The 22,860-nt window shown below is 44.3% G+C and overlaps 1 protein-coding gene across 8 annotated transcripts in view; it reads left to right on the forward strand.

The window, feature by feature from the left end:
* The window catches only part of Gapvd1 (GTPase activating protein and VPS9 domains 1), an 81,036-nt gene that overhangs the window by 54,547 nt on the left and 3,629 nt on the right, over positions 1-22,860 (forward strand). For 5 of the 8 annotated variants that reach the window (XM_026777308.1, XM_005346008.3, XM_005346009.3 and 2 more), the window contains 11 exons: positions 281-358; positions 483-847; positions 3,651-3,738; positions 4,562-4,642; positions 8,887-9,009; positions 11,001-11,130; positions 15,257-15,366; positions 15,760-15,919; positions 17,318-17,505; positions 18,292-18,505; positions 22,546-22,618. In XM_026777308.1, coding sequence (XP_026633109.1) covers positions 281-358; positions 483-847; positions 3,651-3,738; positions 4,562-4,642; positions 8,887-9,009; positions 11,001-11,130; positions 15,257-15,366; positions 15,760-15,919; positions 17,318-17,505; positions 18,292-18,505; positions 22,546-22,618 — 1,610 coding nt within the window. The remainder of the gene's footprint in view (positions 1-280; positions 359-482; positions 848-3,650; positions 3,739-4,561; positions 4,643-8,886; positions 9,010-11,000; positions 11,131-15,256; positions 15,367-15,759; positions 15,920-17,317; positions 17,506-18,291; positions 18,506-22,545; positions 22,619-22,860) is intronic. The other 3 variants (XM_013345944.2, XM_005346011.3, XM_026777328.1) reach the window with 1 other exon arrangement.

Raw genomic sequence — 22,860 nt, forward strand, 5'->3', positions numbered from 1 at the left:
TGAGACTGGCTTTCTTTGTGTTGCCCTGGCTGTCCTGGAACTCACTCTGTAGACCAGGCTGGCCTTGAATTCAGAGGCTGCCTGCCTCTCCCTCCCTGTCAGGCACCACCACTATCTTGTGGGGTAATCAGAATTTGATATTTATATGTTTCATTTATTTCTGGTAAGCTTCTGAGGTTCTAATTAATCAAGAGAGAGAAATTGTGGAAGAGTACCAGTGCCTTCTTCAGTGTGGTATGTGCTGTCTGCATCTGGCTTCATCTCATGGTTGGTCTTGTAGGTGCCCACCAGCTGACCTCTCCTCCCTCGCAGTCAGAGTCTCTGCTTGCCATGTTTGATCCACTGTCTTCACACGAGGGTAAGCTTGTGGCAAGAACTTTTGGACTCTTGTCATAAACTGAAGCAAGATATTGCCAGCCTCTGGTTGATGCCTTTGTTGAGTAGTTCCATGCTGTCTGTAATACTTCTTTGCTGTGTTACAGGGGCCTCTGCTGTGGTAAGGCCGAAGGTTCACTATGCCCGACCCTCGCACCCACCCCCGGATCCTCCAATCCTGGAAGGTGCAGTGGGAGGGAATGAGGCCAGGCTGCCCACCTTTGGTTCTCACGTTCTAACCGCAGCTGAAATGGAGGCATTCAAGCAGAGGCATTCTTACCCCGAGAGACTGGTTCGCAGCAGGAGCTCTGACGTAGTGTCTTCTGTGCGGCGGCCCATGAGTGACCCCAGTTGCAACCGCCGTTCTGGGAACGACGAGCTCCCTCCAGCTGCAGCCCCGGGTGCTACTTCTTTGGTGGCTGCACCTCATTCGTCATCTTCTTCTCCCAGTAAGGACTCTTCAAGAGGAGAGGTATGGGACGCTAGCCATGTAGAGCTTTCGCTTTATGGTCAGCCAGTGTTCTATGTGAAGGGTTCCTATGTCTGAAATGAACATGGACTATGAATTGAAGATTGAGGATGACTGTGGTTGTGATTAAAGATGATCTGTCATGCTGGGCGGTAGTAGGTGCACACTTTAATTTCGGCACTTGGGAAGCAGAGGCAGGTGGATCTCCATGAGTTTGAGGCCAGCCTGGTCTACAGAGTGAATTCCAGGACAGCCAGGGCTACACAGAGAAAAACCTGTCTCAGACAAAGAAAAAAAAAACCCTCTTAGTCTAGTCATCTTTTGAATAGATACAGCACAGCTTGTTCTGTGATCTTGTTAGATCTCTTCTCCGAGCAGAACACCTAGGACTGACTCCTGGTACTCTCTTGAGATGATTAAATGAGGAACGCCATTTTATTTGAAAGTCATGAAGTTGGGAAGACAAAATGCTTCTTTCTCAGCCCAGTTCTTTTCTCCCTCTTTGTTGAGTTCATTTACATTTCCAACAGGTGACACATTTGTTGTGATGCTGTCCTGCATGTGATCCCACTCGTCAGCACTCTAAAATGTCACCCCAGCCGTGTCTCCCCATGTCTCTTTTCATTTGTTTTGTTGGTTTGTTGTTGTTGTTATTGTTGCTGTTTTTGAAAAAGGTTCTCATTATCTATTCCAAGGTGACCAGAAACTTACTATCTAGACGTGGCTGGTCTTGAACTTGTGATAATTGTTATGCCTCTGCCTCCACTCCCCTGAGCCTGGTTAGAGCAGCAGGACTCCACAGTCACTGTCACCAGGCCTTGTACACTTTCACTCTGCTGCTTGTTCACTTCCGTCTCGGCCAATTTTTCACCCTTTATTTTAAGATCGTTTTTATTTTATGTGTGAGTGTTTACCCAGGTGTCTGTCTTTGTACCATACACATAAAGCACCTGCAGAGGCCAAATTAGGGCATCAGGTCCCTTAGGACCAGAGTTACAAATGATTGTGAGCCAGCATGTGAGTTTGGGAATGGAAGCTGGTGCGCTAGAAGAGCACGCAGTGCCCCAACTGCTGAGCTCCTACGCTGTATTCTCTACCTCTTCCTGGAGTTTAATTTTTCTCTAAGGATCTTAGGTCCTTTGGTCAAAACTAGTTTTTAGAAACCGAGATGAGTCAAAACTCATTTCTGTGGCATGTTGCTGCTCAGAGCTCTCAATGGCTAGAGCTGGGTGATATTTGTGTGTGAGCCTCTGTGTACACAGTCACCTCCATGTTCACTTCATCTCTGTCTTTCTCAGCACAGAGGAAGCGGTGAGTGCACACTGAGCACTTGGTTTCAGTCTGGAGAAAAGTTTATTCTGTTTCCCTCCCTCTGCCCTGCTTTCACTCTTCAATAGTGAGAAACTGCTTTCGTTATTCCTCATGTGTAAATGTGTAGACAGACATCCCAGCACCACCTCATGTGTGTAAACGTGTACACAAACATCCCAGCACCACCTCTAACTCATGTGCGTAAACGTGTACATAAACATTCCAGTGTCACCTCTAACTTTCCTACCACATGAGCCCCAGTCTCTCTGATTGTAGGAATCACCTGTTGATAAGTGTTTTTAGGTAATTTTATTCTCTCTATTCACATGAAGTCTTCTGTGTAAAAAGAGACTGTTGGTTACAAAGTAGAAAGCACTCAGAATGAGATCGGACTAATGGGCAGGAAAAGGCACTGCTCTAACAGCCAAGAATGTACTTTAGTCACAATTCTGTAAATAAAAGAAATGGAAATTAAGAGATTTTTTTGAGGTCACATAGGCTAGTAATGGATTACTGGCCCTGTCCTTGAATGTGAACAGAGTTGATGATGACTGTATGATTGGTGACCAAAGGCAGGTCTAGGTTGTGTACCTTGAGGAAGGTCACCTCATTTAGCTTCATGTTTTTCATCTATAGAAAGGATTTTAGAACAGGGCATGGTGGCACACACCTTTAATCCCAACACTGTTTAAACTCACAGGAGACAGAGTTTAGATCTCTGAGTTTTAGGACAGCCAGGGGTTACACAGTGAGACCCAGCAATGGGGCAGGGGGAAGGACTTAAGAACTGAGCATGGTAGCTCATGCCTATAATTCCAGTAATTGGGAGGCTGAGATAGGAGTATTGCTAAGGAAGAGGTCAGCCTGGGCTACAGACTAAGACTCTGTCTCAAAACAACAACAAAGCCCCTAATAACAGGAGCTATTTTCTCAGGGAGCTGAAGGGCTGAGAGATCTGGTCTCATGCTGGGTTCTGACACACCAGGTTACTATTGCTACATCACACAATCCCTGCCCTCATTAGTATTCACTGCACTGCTTTTACTTAGGGTTTCCTGTTTTGTTTTGTCTTGCTTTTGTGCTGAGGATTGATCCCAGAGTTGGTACTTGCTGAGCACTTGTTCTTTCTACTGAGCTCTACCCAGAAGGAAGCTTTAACACTTCCTTTATAAGTGATCTTTGGGTACCCGTGATACCATGTTCTGTTAGCTCTTTGGTTTTCTAGCAGTTATGGATAGTACCTACCCTCACACACACCACCCTGACCTGGAGGGTGTTCTTCCTCACAGCAGAGGGCGCTGCAGGCATTAGTAGTTTTCTGTGCTGGGAATGTGGCTTAGAGGCCATGGGCCCTGAGTTCTCCCCTGCTAACACCCCAAAAAGAACAGTTTTGTTTTAAGGCAAATAGGACTGGCATACAGCCTTACTGAAATTCTTTTCATAGCAACTTATCCTGCTGCTCAGCTCACAATAAAGCATCAGACTCTCTCTGCAGGCTGAAGAGCGCAAGGATAGTGACGATGAGAGATCAGACAGGAGCAGGCCTTGGTGGAGAAAACGCTTCGTGTCAGCTATGCCTAAAGGTAATTTCATAAAACTTTAGAGCTTCAAGTCTCACCACGCCTCTGTGACGTTGCTGGGCCTGTCTCTAGCTGTGTGGAAGTGTAGAAATGCTTTCACTGAGAGAATGCTCTGGCAGAGCTTTAAAATGTCCTGTTCTTTGTGGGAAGTGGCAGTGGTGTCCTAAATGGAAATATGCCAATCGCTGTTGTTAAACATGGAGGACTCTTGGCATGCTATTGTTGCTGTTAATTTAATGTATTCAAGCCACTTTGATGTTCCTGGAACAGATCTAAGTTTTACATGTCTATGTGCATTGAAAACGTGTGTGCCCTACAGAAGTAGCTAGTGTCTATTTTGGAAGGTACTTGTATACATTTATTTTTAGTGAATAGCTTAACATTGATTGAGTCAGCAAAAATTCCTCTCTCTGAAGGAAGAGATCACTCAAACGTTGGGCACCTGTCCCATAGGCCTTTCCCCAGGCTGTGCGCTTACAGGAGGCTGAGACCTGCTTCTGCCCATGCTCAAGTCCACTTAATGGGACGGAGTGAATGAGGCAGGAACTCTGAATGTGTTCTGTTGGCGAGGTTAAGAGGCAATGGTTTTGATTTACTCCCAGTGGATCCTCATTAAACCATTCTTTCTATGGCAGAAGACTCCACAGTAGCTACTGAAAGCTCCTTTAAGAACATTGATGCTATCTTAATGATTATCAGTTGACGTTTGGGATTTCTAAACTTTTAAACTTTCAGCCTCCCTCACTTAGAAATGTTGGCACAGCAGTTAACTTCCGAGGAGTGCAGTATGTTGTATGTCACACTACTGACTTTATTTAATTTCCAGCTCCTATACCATTTAGAAAGAAAGAAAAACAAGAAAAAGACAAAGATGATCTGGGGCCTGACAGATTCTCAACACTCACAGGTTTGTAGACTCATGGGCTTCCTGGCTCCTTCATTCCCAGAGCACATATTTCATAACATTTTTTTCTTGGATGCCATAAGCGTTGCCTTTTTAGAAGAGTGTGTCTGTGTGTGTTCGGTGGGGAGTATGTTCTTCATGGCTCTGTGGTCCACCTAGGGGCCACGGTGGGTCTTGGTGTGCTCTTCCTACAGACCACCACTACCATCACCATCCTCATTACCATAACCTGTTTCTGACAAGGCCTGCCTGAGAGCTCACCGCCAGGGGACAATGCCACGGGCTGTTGGAGCGTGTGGCACTGCCTCTAGTGCTGTGCATGCCGTATCTCTGGACGATTGGCTGGCTAGTTTTCTCTAACACTGGCTGTAGGATACTAAATTTATTTTTATCTGTAGTTTGTTCTAGTTTATTCAGGATCACAGTGAAATACTATGATATCATTTTATTTTTTTCATGTTTAAAGTATTTGTTCAAACACAAATGCCAACCATTGTACTAAAAGTTAAAGATCCACTAGTTTTTCTTTTTTGTTTTTTATAGCTTGACCCACTATTACTGCTGTCCAACCCATGGCAGAGCGTTAGGGATCTCCCTTGTCCCACACCTGCATTCTGCAGCTCCCTTGGTGCCCAATAAGCCAAGCATGAGAGCTGGTGTAAATGGCCAGTGCCGTAGCGCATCTGGAGGGAAGTTTACTTCTCTTTTTGTTTTTTCTTATCTTAATTTTAAGGTGTGCTGTCTTCCCATTCTAAGTCATAATAAAGCTTTTTAACTTAAAAGTGGAATAGGTCAGCTGGGTGGTGGTGATGCGTGCCTTTAATCCCAGCATTTGGGAGGCAGAGGCAGGCGGATCTCTGTGAGTTTAAGGCCAGCCTGGTCTACAGAGTAAGTGGGTTTCAGGACAGCCAGGGCTACACAGAGAAACCCTGTCTTGGGAAAAGAAAAAGAAAAAAAAAAGATGCTCTCAAAAGTGACCAACCAGCACAATACGTGCAGCATCCCATTTTGATGCTTGTTCTAATGTCTGATTGTGCATGTTAAGTGTACCCATATATCAGTTTATATAACCCTGCTTTATTTGATACAGTAACTTTCCTATAAGAAAGGGTCTGAGCAGCAGGAGACAGGTGGATAGGCCACAGTTCCCTGGTGAGCCAGCCCGTCTGTCCTATTCAGTCAGCAAATACTGGTTGATCATCTGAGTCTTGCCAGACACTGTACTAGGTACTGTGGGTGTTAAATCAAATCACACATGGCCTGTGTGTGCTGGAGCATTTCAGTGTGGTTAGAAAGAGTTGAAAAGATGCTGTTTTGGGGCAGTGTGTCTGTCTATTTTCCTGGTCCCAGGTCTTGCTGTTAGGACAACAGTGTCATTGAGTATACTGGTGCACACCTTTTAATCCCAGCACTCAGGAGGCAGAGTTGAAGGCCAGCTCGGTCTACAGAATGAGTTCCTGGCCAGTGCCTTTAAAAGAAAGGACAGAGGGGAGTACAAGTAGTGCATACAAGCTGGATTACATTGTTGATTCAGGACTTTGAAGAAGTTGTAAGTTGTTAGGTCTTTGAGCAATTTTTTTTTTTTCTCGAAGAGATTGGAAGCTGAATAAAGCTTTTTTCTTTTCACAAAGTGGTTCATTTTCTTTGGGTCTGATCGAAGAATCTTAGCTTTCTTATTGGAGAAATTCTATCCAATCCTAGCTAATGGAGGTTTCAGTGTTATAAACAGGTGTTCCATGTGAGCCTGGCTATATTCCTGCCGCTCTAAGAGCTGACTTTGTGGTCTGTCTCAGTCTTCTTCAGTATTTGTGCATGGTGACTTTTCTGTGACTGAATCAGACCTCTATGACTTCGTATTTATCTTTACTATGTTTCATACACTTTCCAGTTTCTGCTGGGTACAGTTGGTTTTTTAATCATTTTTACTGGCTGTAAATGATTTGATTCTGTTACACTGTAGTGTAACTATTCTTTTGCTATTGAAGCACTTAAACTGCTTCCTCCCATTTTTCTCTGGGAATACCTTTGTGCCTATGGTGTTGTCATTATGTTATGTAACAGTGCTGGGGACGGAACCCAGGCTTACACCTGCCTTCAGGCAGTCTTCTACTAACTGTACCCCAGCCCTACATAGCAGCTTATCAAAGGAAGATGCAGTAAGCAACATTATAGTTTAATTGACTCATTTTAGCCAATTTATATGTGTCCCTTTTACAGTCCTTGTGAGCTCTCAAAAGATAGCAGTGGAGCTGGAGGGATGCTCAACACTTTGGAGCACTTGCTGCCCTTGTAGAAAACCTGGGTTCAGTTCCCGTCACTTGTATGTTGGCTTACAGCCAGCTGTAACTCCAGTTCCAAGGGCTCTGAAACCCTCTTCAGGCACCAGGTGTGCACATAGTACATGTGCATGCATGAGGCAAAACACTCCGAATAGTAAATGAATAAATAATGAGTCTTTTTAAAGCTATATCCAAAAATATTGTTCCTTCAAAGGATTCTGCAATGGTTGCACTTATATTTTAAAAAAGTTCACAAGAGTTTCTGAGTCTCTTGTCATGACCACACTACTTACAGCAGACAATCTTAAATGACTTTGGGAGTCAGGTATGCTTGCATCTATAATCCCGGCACTAAGAAGGCTGGGGCAGGAGAATTGCCACAAGTTCAAGGCCAGCGTAGGCTACAGAGTGAGACCTGTCCCCCCAAAAATAAAAACTAGAAAACACAGCTTTGTGAATCACTGTATAACTTGAGGTGTGTTATAGAAACGTGAATAGCAGATACTTGTTTGTGGAGGTGAAATGTCCTTGAGCATGCTGCTCAGCCTCCATGCTTCTCTGTGCAATTGTCTAATGAGCAAGTGCCTTACACAGGTGCTTGGCACAGTTCACTGCTATGTGGTACACATGTAATGAATACTAGCTGCTGTTGCCATACATACAAACCATGCGTAGTGGTTTTAATGAGATTTTTCGAAATTTTTCCAAATGGAATTCTACCAGAATGTAGCTTGGTTACCTATTGACCTAGCTCAGTCTTAGGAGTTTCACTATGGAACTTTATTTTGTATTGAAGATTCATAGTAGTTGATGAATGAGTACTGTTTGAGAATGTAGGCTGACTTGTGTGTGTGGTGCTGGGAATCAAAACTCAACCACTGAACTATGTCCCTAGCTTGTCTTTTTTATTTTATTTTATTTTTAAATATTTATTTATTATGTATACAACATTCCTTCCATGTATGTTTGTATGCCAGAAGAGGACACCAGATCTCATTATAGATGGTTGTGAGCCACCATGTGGGTTGCTGGGAATTGAACTCAGGACCTCTGGAAGAGCAGTCAGTGCTCTTAATCTCTGAGCCATCTCTCCAGCCCCTATTTTTTTTATTTTTTATTTTTTATTTTTTATTTTATTTTTTTGAGACAGAGTCTCACTATAACCTAGGCTGGCCTTGAATTCACAATTCTCTTGCTTCTACTTCCCAAGCGCTGGAGTTACAAGCATGTATCATGACAGCAAGCTAGCTCAACAGTTTTGATATCTGATTTGGTTGTCAGGGTAACAGACGCTTGGGTTCTCTAGCAATGCCAGTGACTGTTGTACGGAATGAAGAGCTGTGCCCTGACAGCTGCCCTGTCATGAACAGGTGGGGTATGAGAGAAACGTTCAGATGTGATATAAAGAGAGAAAGGAGAAAACCGTTTTAATTTTATCAAAATTAATAAAAGATTAAGTCTAATTTTAAATAGTTAATTTTTTTCCTTCAGCACGGAGATATCTGATTGTGTATATAAAAATTTATTGTTGGGATTGGTGTGGTGGTGTGTCTCAAGTCTTAGCACTTGGCAGGCTTAGATATAGAACCACAAACTCAAATCCTGATCTTGGGCTACACAATGAGTTAAAGGTCAGCCTGGGTTATATAGCAAGACTATTCTTTTGTTTGTCCCCGATCCTAAAAAAGGAACCATTGGTAGAAGTTTTGTTGACATGAATTGACCGTTACTGTGACTTGAGCAGTGCTGAGGTGGAGGGATGCTTCCTGTGTCCTGCTTTGGGAAGGCGCTCAGACCTAGCAGTGGGGTTGAGTAGGCAGCTGCATGGCGCCTCATAACACTGAGATATGTGCCCTTTTTAGTCTGACCTCCTAATCTGCCTTTGGGATCATACTACTGGTGTCATACTAACAGCAGGGTTGGTATAAACCCAGGGGAATAATGCGCTCTCTTTCTTTTCCCCTGCAGATGAGCCCAGCCCTAGGCTCAGTGCACAGACTCAGGTTGCTGAAGATATTCTGGACAAATATCGGAACGCCATTAAACGGACCAGCCCCAGTGAAGGAGCAATGGCCAATGACGAGAGTGCAGGTGATAACTATCATAGATCTAACAGTATCAGTTTACTATGGTGATAACAAAAGTCCTGACTGCAATAGCCTTTAAAATAGGCCGTCTAGAGGTCAGGTCAGATTAACATGTCCCTCTCTATACTTTTCCACTAAACCTGGGCACCCCAGATGTTCAGATGGTTTAGGGTTAACTGATGAGTCTGGGATGATAGCCCAGAGAAACTTGGTGCATGTTTTAGTGAGAGAGAATTCTTTTTTACTGTCTAGAGAAGTGTGATTTGATGTAGTTACGAACTTTAGTGGAGCTGTGGTAACTGACATGAGCCACGGCACCTTTGTTGCTTGGTACCTCTTTTCTACAGGGTTCTCTCTTTTCATGGAGGAATACTCGTAAAAATATGGAATCTTCAAGATAAAGGGAAAGCAAAAGCATATAAAACCATAAGCAGTTTGCTAAATCTGTCTATGCCTGCATATTGCTGAGAGCATTTTCTGGAAGATTCATCAGCAAGCAGTAGCATGAGCTGCTCTGAGGCGGATACCTAAGGCTGAAGAGGAAATGATGGCAAGGAGGAATTCCATCTTTTTGTTTTTCCTTTTCAGGGTAGTAGGGTGGGAAGACAGGGTCTCTTACTCTGTAGGTCAGGCTGACCTTGAACTCAGAATCCTCCTGCCCCCCAAGTGCTAAAATTATAGGCATGTGCCAATCTGCCATCATTTCTAACCTTTCTTTTAGGTGGGGGGAAGCTTTTTTTTTTTTTAAAGATTTATTTATTATGTATGCAACATTCTGCCCCATGTATGCCTGTACGCCAGAGGAGGGCGCCAGATCTCAGTACAGATGGTTGTGAGCCACCATGTGGTTGCTGGGAATTGAACTCAGGACCTCCGGATGAGCAGTCAGTGCTCTCAACCTCTGAGCCATCTCTCCAGCCCCCTGGGGGGAAGCTTTTTAAATAGCAGTAAGTGAAGGTTAATAAACCTTATATTTAGACTTACCAGCTACTAACGTTTTGTCATAGTTTCCTATACAGTGTCTTTATTATATTCAGGATCAGTTTATTCCTTTTGACTTGGAAGACTTTTTTTCTTTTTTCAACAGAGTCTCACGTAACACAGGCTTGCATCAAACTAACTGTAACAGTGGATAACCTTGATCTCTTTTTTAAGTTTAATTTTTTTTATATGTATGGGTATTTTTGCCTGCATGTATGTGTCTGTGCAGCACATGTGCAGTACCCATGGAGGCCAGAAAAGGGTAAGGGTATTCTATCCTCTGGAATTGCAGCCAGTGTTCTTTTCTTCTGGGCCATCTCTCCAGCCCTAACCTTGAACTCTTGATCTTCCTGCCTCCACTTCAAGTTCTGTAATTACTGGCATGCATCACGCTCATTTTATGTTGTGCTGGGGATGTAATCTATGGCTTGCATGCTAAACAAGCAATCTACTGACTGAGCCCCATGCCCCTTGACTGTATGTTTGTGTGTATGATCTTGTATTACTTGACTTAGTAAATACATAACACACAGATCTGGCCTTGCTGTGTTTGTGAGCTAGTCCCTGACTAAGCCTTAGGTGTGGTGGAAAGGCTGTGTTGAGGAAAATCAGGAGACAAGAGTGAGGGTCTATCTGTTCCAGCATTTGGCCAACCAAGGGATCTTCTGCCAGGACTGAAGTCCATGTCTCTAAAGTGAGAGTATTATTTAAAATGCTTTTGAGGCTCTTAGTGACTCCGATTTTGGAATATGAGCTTTATGAAGTTATCTCAAGTATTGACTATTTTGGACTGGGATAGGAAGAGCAACCATTCTCTGCTTTCATATCTGCTCTCTTAATACTTTGTTGTTGATAACCTGGTTATGTATCTGAAATTTGTTTTTTTTTTTTTCTCTAAGAACTCTTATTTTGAGATAAGCTAACTCATGATTAAGTTGCTCTGAACACCTGCTAGTACCAGAAATTTCCACATTGACATGGGTTCTCCTTTTCTTGGGTTCGGGTTTTGTTTAGAGGTCATGGGTGATGGTGAAAGTGCTCAGGACTCTCCCCGGGATGAAGCGCTGCAGAACATCTCTGCCGACGACCTCCCAGATTCTGCCAGCCAAGCGGCCCACCCCCAGGATGCTGCTTTCTCTTACAGGTATTTCGTTCCAGAGTTGAAAGCTTGGGGTTCGAACTTTTTATCCCCGTTTTAATCATTTCGACTCAACCAGTTGTTAAGTATAAAGAGCGGCTGGACTATAGTAATATGAGCGGCGGGACGATGAAGTGCTTGTTGCACACACAGTATGCGGACCTAAGGTGAACACCCATTGCCTACCTGGAAGAGCTGAGCGTGATGGTGTTCACTTATAATCTTAGCACTGGAGCCCAGGGCTCACTGGCCAGTTGTCCTAGTCTAATCTAAGCCAGTGAGAGACCCTATCTCAGAAACAAGGTTGATGGCATCTCTTCAGGAATGACATTGAGGTTGTCCTGTGTCGTCTATGTACTTACACATGTGCATACACGCACACGTGCGCTAAAGAGAAAAATGAAATGCTATTTAGTAAGAAAACTCACTTCATGCTAGGTGTGGTAATGCATGCCTTTAGTCCCAGCATTCAGGAAGTAGGCAGGCAGATCCCTGTGAATTTGAGTCTACAGAGAGAGTATCAGACCAGCTAGTACTATACAGTGAAATCCTTTTTTTTTTTTTAAAGAAAATACTTCAATTGTGGATATCAGATAAAACATTAATTCTGGGATTAAAAATTACTCCTACGTAGCAGGCTTTCTTTCCAGCCACCAACCAGCTCCTAAATAAAGACACGGAGACTTATTAGTTATGAATAATGTTCAGCCTTATCTTATGATTGTTCCACTAGCCCTTATAACTTATTTTAACCTTTTGTTCTTCATTCACATTTTGCCTTGGGGCTTTTTACCTTTCTTTCATTCTGTATGTTCTACTCTGTGTCAACTCCATGTTTGGTTGGCTGGCAGCTGCCTGGCTGGCTGGTATTGGGTGTCTTTCTCTCTCTTCCTCATTCTCTCTCAGCCTGCATTCCTCTTCCTACTTATTCTCTCTGTGCACTAGCCCTGCCTATCCCCCACTGCCTAGCTATTGGCCATTTAGCCTTTTATTAGACTAATCAGGTACCTTAGGCAGGCAAAGCAAAACATCTATACATTGTTAAACAAATGCAGCACAAACAAATGTAACTCATCTTTGTGTAGTTAAAGTAACCTTCCATGGGGCTGGAAAGATGGCTCAGGTTAAGAGCATTTCCTGCTCTTCCAAAGGTCCTGAGTTCAATTCCCAGCAACCACATGGTGGCTCACAACAACCATCTGTAATGGGGTTGGTGCCCTCTTCTGGCCTGCAGTCAGACACACAGACAGAGTATTGTATACATAATAAATAAATATATTAAAAAAAAATAACGTAACCTTCCACAACAAGTAGCTTAAACAAGTTGCAGTACCACCATTTGCACAAAACAGCAGCCTGTGTGGGGCATGGTGGGGGATCCAGATAATCAGGAATAGTTATAGGGTCATCCCACTGAGCACTGGACCTCAGTCCTGGCCTCCTCTCTGTTCCCTGCAGCCTCCTCCCACAGGGATTGAGAAAGTAGGTTTGGGAACATGGCATTTGCACTTGCTTGGTAAGGAGATGCTGCTTCCTTGGACAAGGAGGAGTACAGCACCCTTGCCTAGCTCATTTTTTTTATTTTAATAATTTATTTATTTTTAAACTATAAACATTATTTTAAGGCTGGACATATGGCTCTGAGGTTAAGAGCACTGACTGCTCTTCCAGAGGTCCTGAGTTCAATTCCCAGCAACCACATGGTGGCTCACAACCATCTGTAATGAGATCTGGTGCCCTCTTCTGGTGTGCAGGCAGAACACTGTACACACAACAAATAAATAAGTAAATAAATCTTTTTTTTTTTTTTTTTAAAAACTGTAAATCAGGTGACTTTAATATATTTTATGATATTCTTGGCAAAATGGATATACTGGTTAATTTTTGTCAACTTGTTACAAACTAGAATCACCTGGGAAAGCAGAACCCCAAATGAGGAATTGCCTCCATTGGCTTGGGCAGTAGGTGTGTCTTTGAGGCATTTTCATGATTGATGGTTGAAGTGGGATGTTGTTGGTTGTTTTACTATTTTGACTTTGGAGGGGCATCACCCAGCTTCTAAATATATCACACACCACACACGGAGTCTTACTCCTTATCAATGCCTGGCCTTTGTTTGACTTATTTCTAAACACCTTTTTCTTAAATTATGCCATCTATTTTTTGTCTCTGGGCTTTTACCTTTCTCTACTTTATATATTACTTTCACTCTTACTCCGTGGCTATCTGTATGGTTGGGTGACTGGCCCCTGCAGTCCTCCTTTCCTTGTTCTTGCTCCTCCTCCTTCTTGACCAGATTTCTCCTATTTTTCTCTCTGCCTACCAGCCCTGCCTTGCTATTGGTCGTTCAGCTCTTTATTAGACGAATCAGGTGTTTTAGACAGGCAAAGAATCACAGAGTTAAACAAATAGAGCATAAAAAAAATGTAACACATCTTTGCATTGTTAAAACAAATGTTCCACAGCATAAACAAATCTAACACATCTTAATAGTCTACAACTGTGGGAGGGCTCAGCCGGTCCTCTGTGGGCAGTTCTGCCCGTGAGCAGGTGATTCTGGACTGTATTAGAAAGCAAGCTGAGAGCTAGAGAGGTGGCTCTGTGGCTGAGCTTGCACTGCTCTCCCAGAGGACCCTCATCAGGTGATTCATGGCCATGTGTGACTTCAGCTCCAGGGGTCCGGCTCTTCTGGCCACAATAGGAAGCCACACTCAGATGCACAAATATACACACATACGCATAATTTAAAATGGTAAAAAAAAATACATTAAGAGCCGGGCAATGGTGGCGCACGCCTTTAATCCCAGCACTCGGGAGGCAGAGGCAGGCGGATCTCTGTGAGTTTGAGACCAGCCTGGTCTACAAGAGCTAGTTCCAGGACAGGGTCCAAAAACCACAGAGAAACCCTGTCTCGAAAAACAAAAACAAAAACAAACAAAAAAAAACCCATTAAGGTGGGGGGCTGAGCAAGCCAGCAAGCAACTTTCCTCCGTGACCTGCATCTGTTCCTGCTTGAGTTCCTGCCCTGACTCCCCTCAATGATTGACTGCACATAGGAGCCCAATAAACTGTTTTCTTCCCAAGTTGCTTTTGGCCATGGTGTTTATCACAACAATAGAAAGCAAACTAGGACCATAGTAAATATTATGTTTGATGAGTTTGATTTCTTTTTTTTTTTTTCTTTTTTTTGGTTTTTCGAGACAGGGTTTCTCTGTGGCTTTGGAGCCTGTCCTGGAACTAGCTCTGTAGACCAGGCTGGTCTCGAACTCACAGAGATCCGCCTGCCTCTGCCTCCCGAGTGCTGGGATTAAAGGCGTGCGCCACCATCGCCCGGCTGATGAGTTTGATTTCTAAATTAGTTGTTTAGTAGGGACAAATCTGCTAAGGCAAGGCCCAAGTCATGAAGTGGGCATGTGATGACCCATGGAAGAAGAAACAATTGGTTTTGTTTTTCCAGGGCATCAAATTCCCTTCTTTAAATACCGCCACAGGACCGGGAAGGGCCATAGGTTGTAGTAAGGGAAAGAAATACCGTGTTGCTGTGGAAGGCTAGAAGGCAGCCTCTACTGAAGAGGCTGTGCCACCACATGCAGTAGGTGGGAAGTTGGAGAATCTGATCTTAGCACAAGCCTCCAAACAGTAGAACACAGCAAGTGTGGCTTTTTTGTTTGTTTCGTTTTGTTTGTTTTTGGCAGTGGATGGGCTTTTCTGTGCAGGACTGACATGTGTGACTGGTGCTGCATGCAGGTTGGCTGTAGGTGTCTGTGTTGTGTGACATGTCCTCTGTCCACTCTCAGCACTTTCTGTGACCTCAGTGTGCTTAGATCATAGGAATTCTTGACTGATTGTGGTGACCTGACTGAACTTGCGCAGAGCACACTTCCACACCTCTCATATAGGAACTAGAGGTGCTTCTCAGTGAGGTATCAGTCAGCTGAAACTGATCTTTTCTTAAAGAATCATTTGAGTTCTGAGCTAACATAATTGTGTATGTGTAAAAATCAGTAAAATGTGCCATTTCTGGCTGAGGGTATGCTTAGCTGGAAGTCCTGGGTCCCAGCTCCAGCCACACAAAAGAGGATGTGATTATTTCTGTGTAAGTAAATTAATGTGCCCTATACCTACTCTTCAGAGACGTAAAAAAGAAGCTGAGGCTTGCTCTCTGCTCTGCGGACTCAGTGGCCTTTCCAGTGCTAACCCACTCAACAAGGAACGGACTGCCTGACCACACAGACCCAGAAGGCAAGTCAACCCCACGACTCTCTCTCCCACACGCACAGCTGCCTCCTTTAGCTGCCACTGATAGAAATTCATTTAAGTCATTTAAGGGTACTTTGACCCCCTTTTTTAAGATTTATATAAGTATCTGTGTGTTCGCCATGTGTGGAGCTAGAGTTCAGACAGTTGTGAGCTGCCTAGGGTGGGTGCTGGGATCTGAGCTCCAGTCCTCTGGTGGAAAAGCAACATGGGCTCTTAATCACTGAGCCTTCTCCCCAGCTCCTGGTACTTTGATTTCTGATTATTTTCTTAACAAGAGTGGCAGTACTGTTTGGCTCTGATGGTTTGCTGTGTAACAGGATTGATAGCCCAGGGTGTGGATACCCTAACAGAACTCTTGTTTTTGTTTCTTTTTAGACAATGAAATTGTATGCTTCTTAAAAGTTCAAATAGCTGAAGCAATTAATTTACAAGATAAGAACTTAATGGCTCAACTTCAAGAAACAATGCGTTGTGTATGCCGCTTTGACAATAGGACTTGTAGGAAGCTGCTGGCATCCATTGCTGAAGACTACAGGTACTGTTCCAACCCTGCCAGTTTATGGATCTGATTGCAAGCTGGCACTGGTTTGTGGTGTTTCTTTGTTTTGAGGGAAGCTTCTTGTTTTAGTTGGTCTTTATTGAAGAAATGAAGCTATATGACTATCTTTACTTAGATAGAGCTTTTTAAACAACACAATTTAGAAATGTTATTACCAACAGTTCTTGCTAATAAAGAAGTGTAACTGCTGGGTGGTGGTGGCACACGCCTTTAATCCCAGCACTCGGGAGGCAGAGGCAGGTGGATCTCTGTGAGTTCGAGACCAGCCTGGTCTACAGAGCTAGTTCCAGGACAGGCTCCAAAGCCACAGAGAAACCCTGTCTCAAAAAAAAAAAAAAAAAAAAGAAGTATAACTTACTTCAACTTTGCATAAAAGGAGGTAAAAAAGGGTTGGGGAAGCAGCTCAGTAAAGTACAACCATAAGGACCTGAGTTTGGTTCTCCAGCACCAGACAAAAGCCAGGCATGGTGGGATGTACCTGCAACTCCTTCTCAAGGGAAATGGATTCATATGAATCCTGGGGGCTTGCTGACTAAACAAGGTTGCAGACTCTGGGTAAGTAAGGGATCCTGTCTGCAAAAAAAGGGCAGGTGGGGCCATAGGATAAAGGCGCATGCCATGGAAGCTTGACAGCCTAAGTGAGTTCTCCAGAACTCACACAAAGGTGGAGGAGAGAACTGACTTCACAAAAGCTGTCTGTGGGCTCTACATGCATGCTTGGCGCAGTTGTACTCACTCGTGTTTATAGTAATAATCTTTTAAAAGCAGGTAAATAGGTTTTCTGCCACTGTGAGGCCAGGATGACTAGGTTATGACATACACACACACACACACACATTTTTTACATGTATTAGGAAAGACTCTAAAGGGCCAGAGAAGCAGATATAATCTTAGGAATTTTGCTGCCAAGGCCTAGCCAGTATGGGGGAATGTGAGTGCTGCACATAGGCAGAATGGAAGCTCCTAGTCTTAGGGGATCTCATTACATTAACTCTAAGCAAATAAGTGGTAGTGGTATTTAGTGATCTGGTGTATATAATTTGTATTTTGCTCAGCAGCCAATTTTCTGTTAACTTGTGTCCTATAAGGATGGAGACTATGTTTTCATAATAAATGAGTTTACAGAGGACCTTGGAGACATAGGAAGTTAGGTGCCAATGATAGGTACCACAGAACCATGTATAAGTGTTTTATTTCTTGAGCTGGCAGTGCAGATAGTTCCCAAGATGCTTCTCTACAGCCTCTTGTGCCAACTTATAAAAATCACAGTCTATAAAGTAATTGTTTTAAAAAAGTAACACTCCTAGTTGCTGAAGAAAGTATGTAAGTACGTGCTGTATACATCTGATGATCGGTAGTACTTTTTCCCTTCAGGAAAAGAGCCCCATATATTGCTTATCTCACCCGCTGTCGACAAGGACTGCAGACCACACAGGCTCACTTGGAAAGGCTCTTGCAACGAGTTTTGCGGGACAAAGAGGTGGCCAATCGGTATTTTACCACTGTGTGTGTACGGTTATTGCTTGAGAGCAAAGAAAAGAAGATCAGGGAGTTCATTCAAGGTAACTACTAAATGCATTCAGACAAACATCTCCTTAGCCATGTGAGATGGAAGAATTGTTTTGCTTTGCTGATTTAGAGTCTTAACTTACTTAACTACCCATTTCCTTCCTTCCTTCCTTCCTTCCTTCCTTCCTTCCTTCCTTCCTTCCTTCCTTCCTTCCTTCCTTCCAGATTTTGAAGACTGGTGAGATGGCTCAGCAGTTATGAGCACTGGCTGCTCTTCCTGAGGACCAGGGTTCAATTTCCAATCCCCACATAGCAGCAGCTTATAATCATCTTCAGTGCTAGTTCAGGGATCCGCTCTCTTCTAGCGTATGCAGGGACGGCTGACGGCGTAATGAAGTGGCTGTTCTGACAGAGGGAAAATTCACACCTGGCTGGATAGAATGGGAGTTTCTAGAATCCTTCATCTATCCAGAGCAGTGTGTGCTTTAAAACTTATGACCAGGGCAGGGAAGATGGCTCGGTGAATAAAGGCATTTGTCACCAAGCCTGATGACCTGAGTGTGGTTCTTGGGACTCATATGGTGGAGAAAACCAACTCCTACAAGAGGCTTCGGACCTCCACATGTGTGCTATGCCAGCTGCACGCTCTCCCCAGAAATAAGTAAATATAAAAAAAAAGAGATAAAAATAAAGCCAGTGTTTATTTCTAACTTTTCCATGTAGCACTGGAGATGAGGGTGATGGGAACAGAGTAGATATGTGGGGTCCACTGTGAGTCCTTGTAGAGTTACTTCATGGCACTTCATGGCATGTTTTAAAGACGACTGTTTCCCTTGGAGACTTTCAGAAACTTACTGCCGCTGACGATAAAACTGCTCAAGTGGAGGACTTTCTGCAGTTTCTGTATGGTGCAATGGCTCAGGATGTCATATGGCAGAACGCCAGTGAGGAGCAGCTGCAGGATGCCCAGCTGGCCATCGAGCGCAGTGTGATGAATCGGATCTTCAAGCTTGCTTTCTACCCTAACCAGGACGGGGACATTCTCCGTGACCAGTGAGTGCGTCTGTGTGGAGTTGTAAAGGGAGATGTATCAGTTACCATTTCCACTCATCAGCTGTGCAGTCAGCATGCACGAGAACACCCTGTTGGCAGGGTTATGCACAGTAGGAAGAGAGTAGTATGACCTTGTGTGGTTTCTGAAAGGCTCTGCTGTGTACCTGCCTCAGATGGTGTTCTGGGTCTGCTCTGAGGGGTAAATTCTTGCTAGTTGTTTCACTTGGCCCCAGCATCCTTCCTTAGGAAACCATTTCCTTCCCAGCAGAAACTGCTGGTGTTCACACCTTTAATAGTCTGTGGTTGTTGTTTGCTATTTGTTTGAGTCATGGTTTCTTTTCTTTTTCAAAGATTTTTATTTTACATGTAGTTTGTTTGGTCTGCATGTGCACCATGTGCGTGTCTGGTGCCCTCACAGTCCAGAAGGGGGCTTCAGATCCTCTAGAACTAGAGTTACAGATGGCTGTGACCTGTGTATTTTCAGTTCCTCATTCACACCCCCTCACTGCTAGACTGTACTTAGGGCCTTGTGCATGCTATGCAAGCACTCTTCTCTGTGTGGGGAAGCTGGGAAAAGGTTAACTTGTGTCTTTTTCAGTTGCTCTTGGTCTATTTCTAAGACAAGGTGTCTGCTGAACATAGGGCTCAACAATTCAGCTAACCTGGCTGGCCACCAATCTCCTGGAATCTTCCCATCTCCACCATTGTAGCTCTGAGGCTAGAGGGGAGGTCAGGGGTCTAAACCTAGGCCTTCAATTTCCTTTTCATTTCTCCCACTCTTCCCCCGTTCATTACCACATGCTCTCTTCCCTGCAGGGCTGTCCATCATAAGAGTGGGAAATAAACTCTTAAGTCAAGTGTGGTCTCTTATGCCGTAAGCCCAGCACTGAACAGCTTAGGCAAGAGGTTTATCTCAAGGCCAGCACAGCATCAAGAACATATATAAATGTGTGCTCAATATATATTTATTGAGAATTAATATTAATATTTGAATATCAACACACATCCACAATTGTATGGTATATGACTTATACCTCAATAAAGCTGTTTTTATTTTATTTTTCTTTTTTGGATTTTCGAGACAGGGTTTCTCCGTAGCTTTTTTTGGTTCCTGTCCTGGAACTAGCTCTAGACCAGGCTGGCCTTGAACTCACAGAGATCCACCTGTCTCTGCCTCCCGTGTGCTGGGATTAAAGGCGTGCGCCACCACCGCCTGGCAATAAAGCTGTTTTTAAAAATTATCTTGTGGGCAAGGGATGTAGCTCTGTGATAAGCTACAAAAGCCCTGGGTTTGTTCTCAGTGTTACACTAAGTGGAAAAGAACGCAGAGCTGGGTAAGGGTCCTGTAATCAGCCTTGGGAAGGCCAAGGAGTATACAGTCCATAGTGAGACCTGCCTTAAAAAAAAAAAAAAAAGGAATAATCTACCAGGGGCGGGCTGTGATGAAGAGTACCAGAAGGTAGAGAATTAGCTTTTTTATTTTTCTTCTGTTTTCCTTCAATCTAATGCTCTCCCAATTGAACTATTTTGGTGCCATTCCTTCTGTTTTCCTGACTGCTACTTCACAATCTGGTTTCTTCCCCCAAGCATACTGACATCACCATGTTTTCCAGCAATGACTTAGGTTCCTAGGGACCCTCAGAAGTCCGTGTGGTAGGGTTTCAAGGAAGGCTATTAGTAGTTTTTGGTTTTTGCAGGTTTTTGTATGTGTGCGTATGTTCACACATTGGGTTTTATGTTTGCTCTACCACTGAGTCACACTCAACCCTGCAGAACATACCTCTCTGTGAAGTGGGCGTTAGGATTATTCCAGCCTCCCCAGCCATGTGCTTTTGGCCTCGGGTGCTTGCTCACCCTGAGCCCCTTTCCTCTTTGAGCACCTGTTTGCGAATCAAGCATGGGATACGGAGTTAGGATGTTGTTGCTATGTGTACCACAGAGAGTTTATTCCTACCCAGTGCCTCATCCTTTCCTGCAGGTTTTACAAACTGTAAGATCCAGAAAGGATCAGAAGCCAGAAGGCTGGATTTAGCCCCTGCTGCAGAGGCAGATCTTTTACTTTTAAAACCTTAATATGGTTATTGAAATGAAGGCAGGCAGGTAGTGAAGTCCTGTCTCCACCTGTGAGCTGTGGTCTTTGCTATGACCCCTCCTACTTATTACTTCCTTCTGTTTTCTTACTTCCTTTTCTTTGAACAGTAGTCATGCTCAGTCTTTTTCTTCTGCCTGGGAAGCTGGCTTCCTCCATACTCCCCCATCCTCCATACTCCACCATCCTCCACACTCCCCCATCCTCCACACTCCCCCATCTTCCATACTCCACCATCCTCCACACTCCCCCATCCTCCATACTCCCGCATCCTCCATACTCCCCCATCCTTCATACTCCCCATCCTCCACACTCCCCATTCTCCATATTCCCCCATCCTCCATACTCCCCTATCCTCCACACTCCCCATCCTCCACACTCCCCCATCCTCCATGCTCCACCATCCTCCATACTCCACCATCCTCCATACTCCCCATCCTCCATACTCCACCATCCTCCATACTCCCCATCCCATACTCCCCCATCCTCCATACTCCCCCATCCTCCACACTCCCCCATCCTCCATACTCCCCATCCCATACTCCACCATCCTCCATACTCCACCATCCTCCACACTCCCCATCCCATACTCCCCCATCCTCCACACTCCCCCATCCTCCACACTCCCCCATCCTCCACACTCCACCATCCTCCACACTCCACCATCCTCCATACTCCCCATCCTCCATACTCCACCATCCTCTCAGCTCACTCAGCATTTCTTTATTTCTCTTTTTAAAACATTTTAACAATTTTTGCTTATATTTATATGTATATGTCTGTGTAAGCATGTACATGTGTGTGTTTGAGGGGCCGTGCCCTGAAGGCAGCTAGACTTAGAGGCAGTGTGAGCTACCTGACCTGGGCACTGAGAGCAGAACTTCGGTTCTCTAGTGCTTTATTGCTGAGCCATCTCTCCAACCCCTCAGCATTTCTAAGTGGTTGTTTGTTTGTTTGTTGTTGTTTTTGGCTTTTCAAGACAGGTTTTCTCTGTATAGCCCTGGCTGTCCTGAAACTTGCTCTGTAGACCAAGCTGGCCTCAAACTCACTGAGATCCGCCTACCTCTTCCTCCCAAGTGTTGTAATAGGAGCAGCAGGGCTGTGTCCCCGGCACCCGGCCGCCCGCATGGCTAGCTCTAGCTTATGCCCCAAAATAATTACACGGAGACTGTATTCTTCTAAACACCGCTTGGCCCATTATATCTAGCCTTTTCTCGGCTAACACTAGCACCTGGACTAGTCCATTTCTAATAATCTGTTTAGCCCATGAGCTGGCTTACCAGGAATGATCTTAACCTGCATCTGCCTGGAGTGGAAGAATCATGGCGACTCCCTGACTCAGCTTCTTTCTCCCAGCATTCTGTTCTGTTTACTCCGCCTACCTATGTTTTAACCTATGAGGGCCAGCCAAGCAGTTTCTTTATTTTTTTAACCAATGACATTCCTCCATCATCCAAGTGCTGTGATTAAAGGTGTGCACCACCATGCCCAGCTCTAAGTGAATCTTTTTTATTTTATTTTTTGTTTTTATTGAGTCATTTTTCTCTGGCCATCACCCTGAAAGCACTCGATCTTGTCTACTTGAATCTTAAGTAGAAATAGTCTTGCTCTGTAGTCCAAGCTGGCTGTGTCTTCCTAATCCCTCCCTTAACCTATGGCTGCAATTACAGGTTACCGTTGCCTTGCTTGGTGTATATAATCTGACCTTGTTGTTCTTGTTTTTGGGGACAGTTTTCTACATAGACTAGCCTCTAACTTAGCTTGTAGCACATGCCGAGCTAGGAGGAGCCTTTTTAAATAAAGTATACTTAGGACTAAGAGAGCCTCAGCCATAATGTAACTGTATCTAGAAGTGAGTAAGATACTTTGTTTTGATAAATACAAGTGTGACTGTTTGCATGCTCTGCTTCCAGAAATGTGCATTTACGTGTGAATTCTGGGTACTTTTCAGGGTTCTGCATGAACACATCCAGAGACTGTCTAAAGTGGTGACTGCCAACCACAGATCCCTGCAGATTCCAGAGGTAACAGGGGCTTGTGTACAGTGCGGGTGGGCAGAGGGCCTCCACTGGAGCAAGGCGCCTAAGTACCCCACAGTAGAGAACACCACTTTCCGGTACTCTTCCATTTGACTGTCACTGTTCTGAGGGTCCTTCCGGGACTTAGTGGAAGAGCAGGAAGAACCCACAGGAGGGTTCCCTTCAGTGGCTCTCTTCCTTGGCAGGCATGTGCTGTCCCTGCACACCTTCTGCCAGATAAGAGCTGT

The sequence above is a fragment of the Microtus ochrogaster genome, chromosome 4, assembly GCF_000317375.1.
Source record: "Microtus ochrogaster isolate Prairie Vole_2 chromosome 4, MicOch1.0, whole genome shotgun sequence".
Lineage (NCBI taxonomy): Eukaryota > Metazoa > Chordata > Mammalia > Rodentia > Cricetidae > Microtus > Microtus ochrogaster.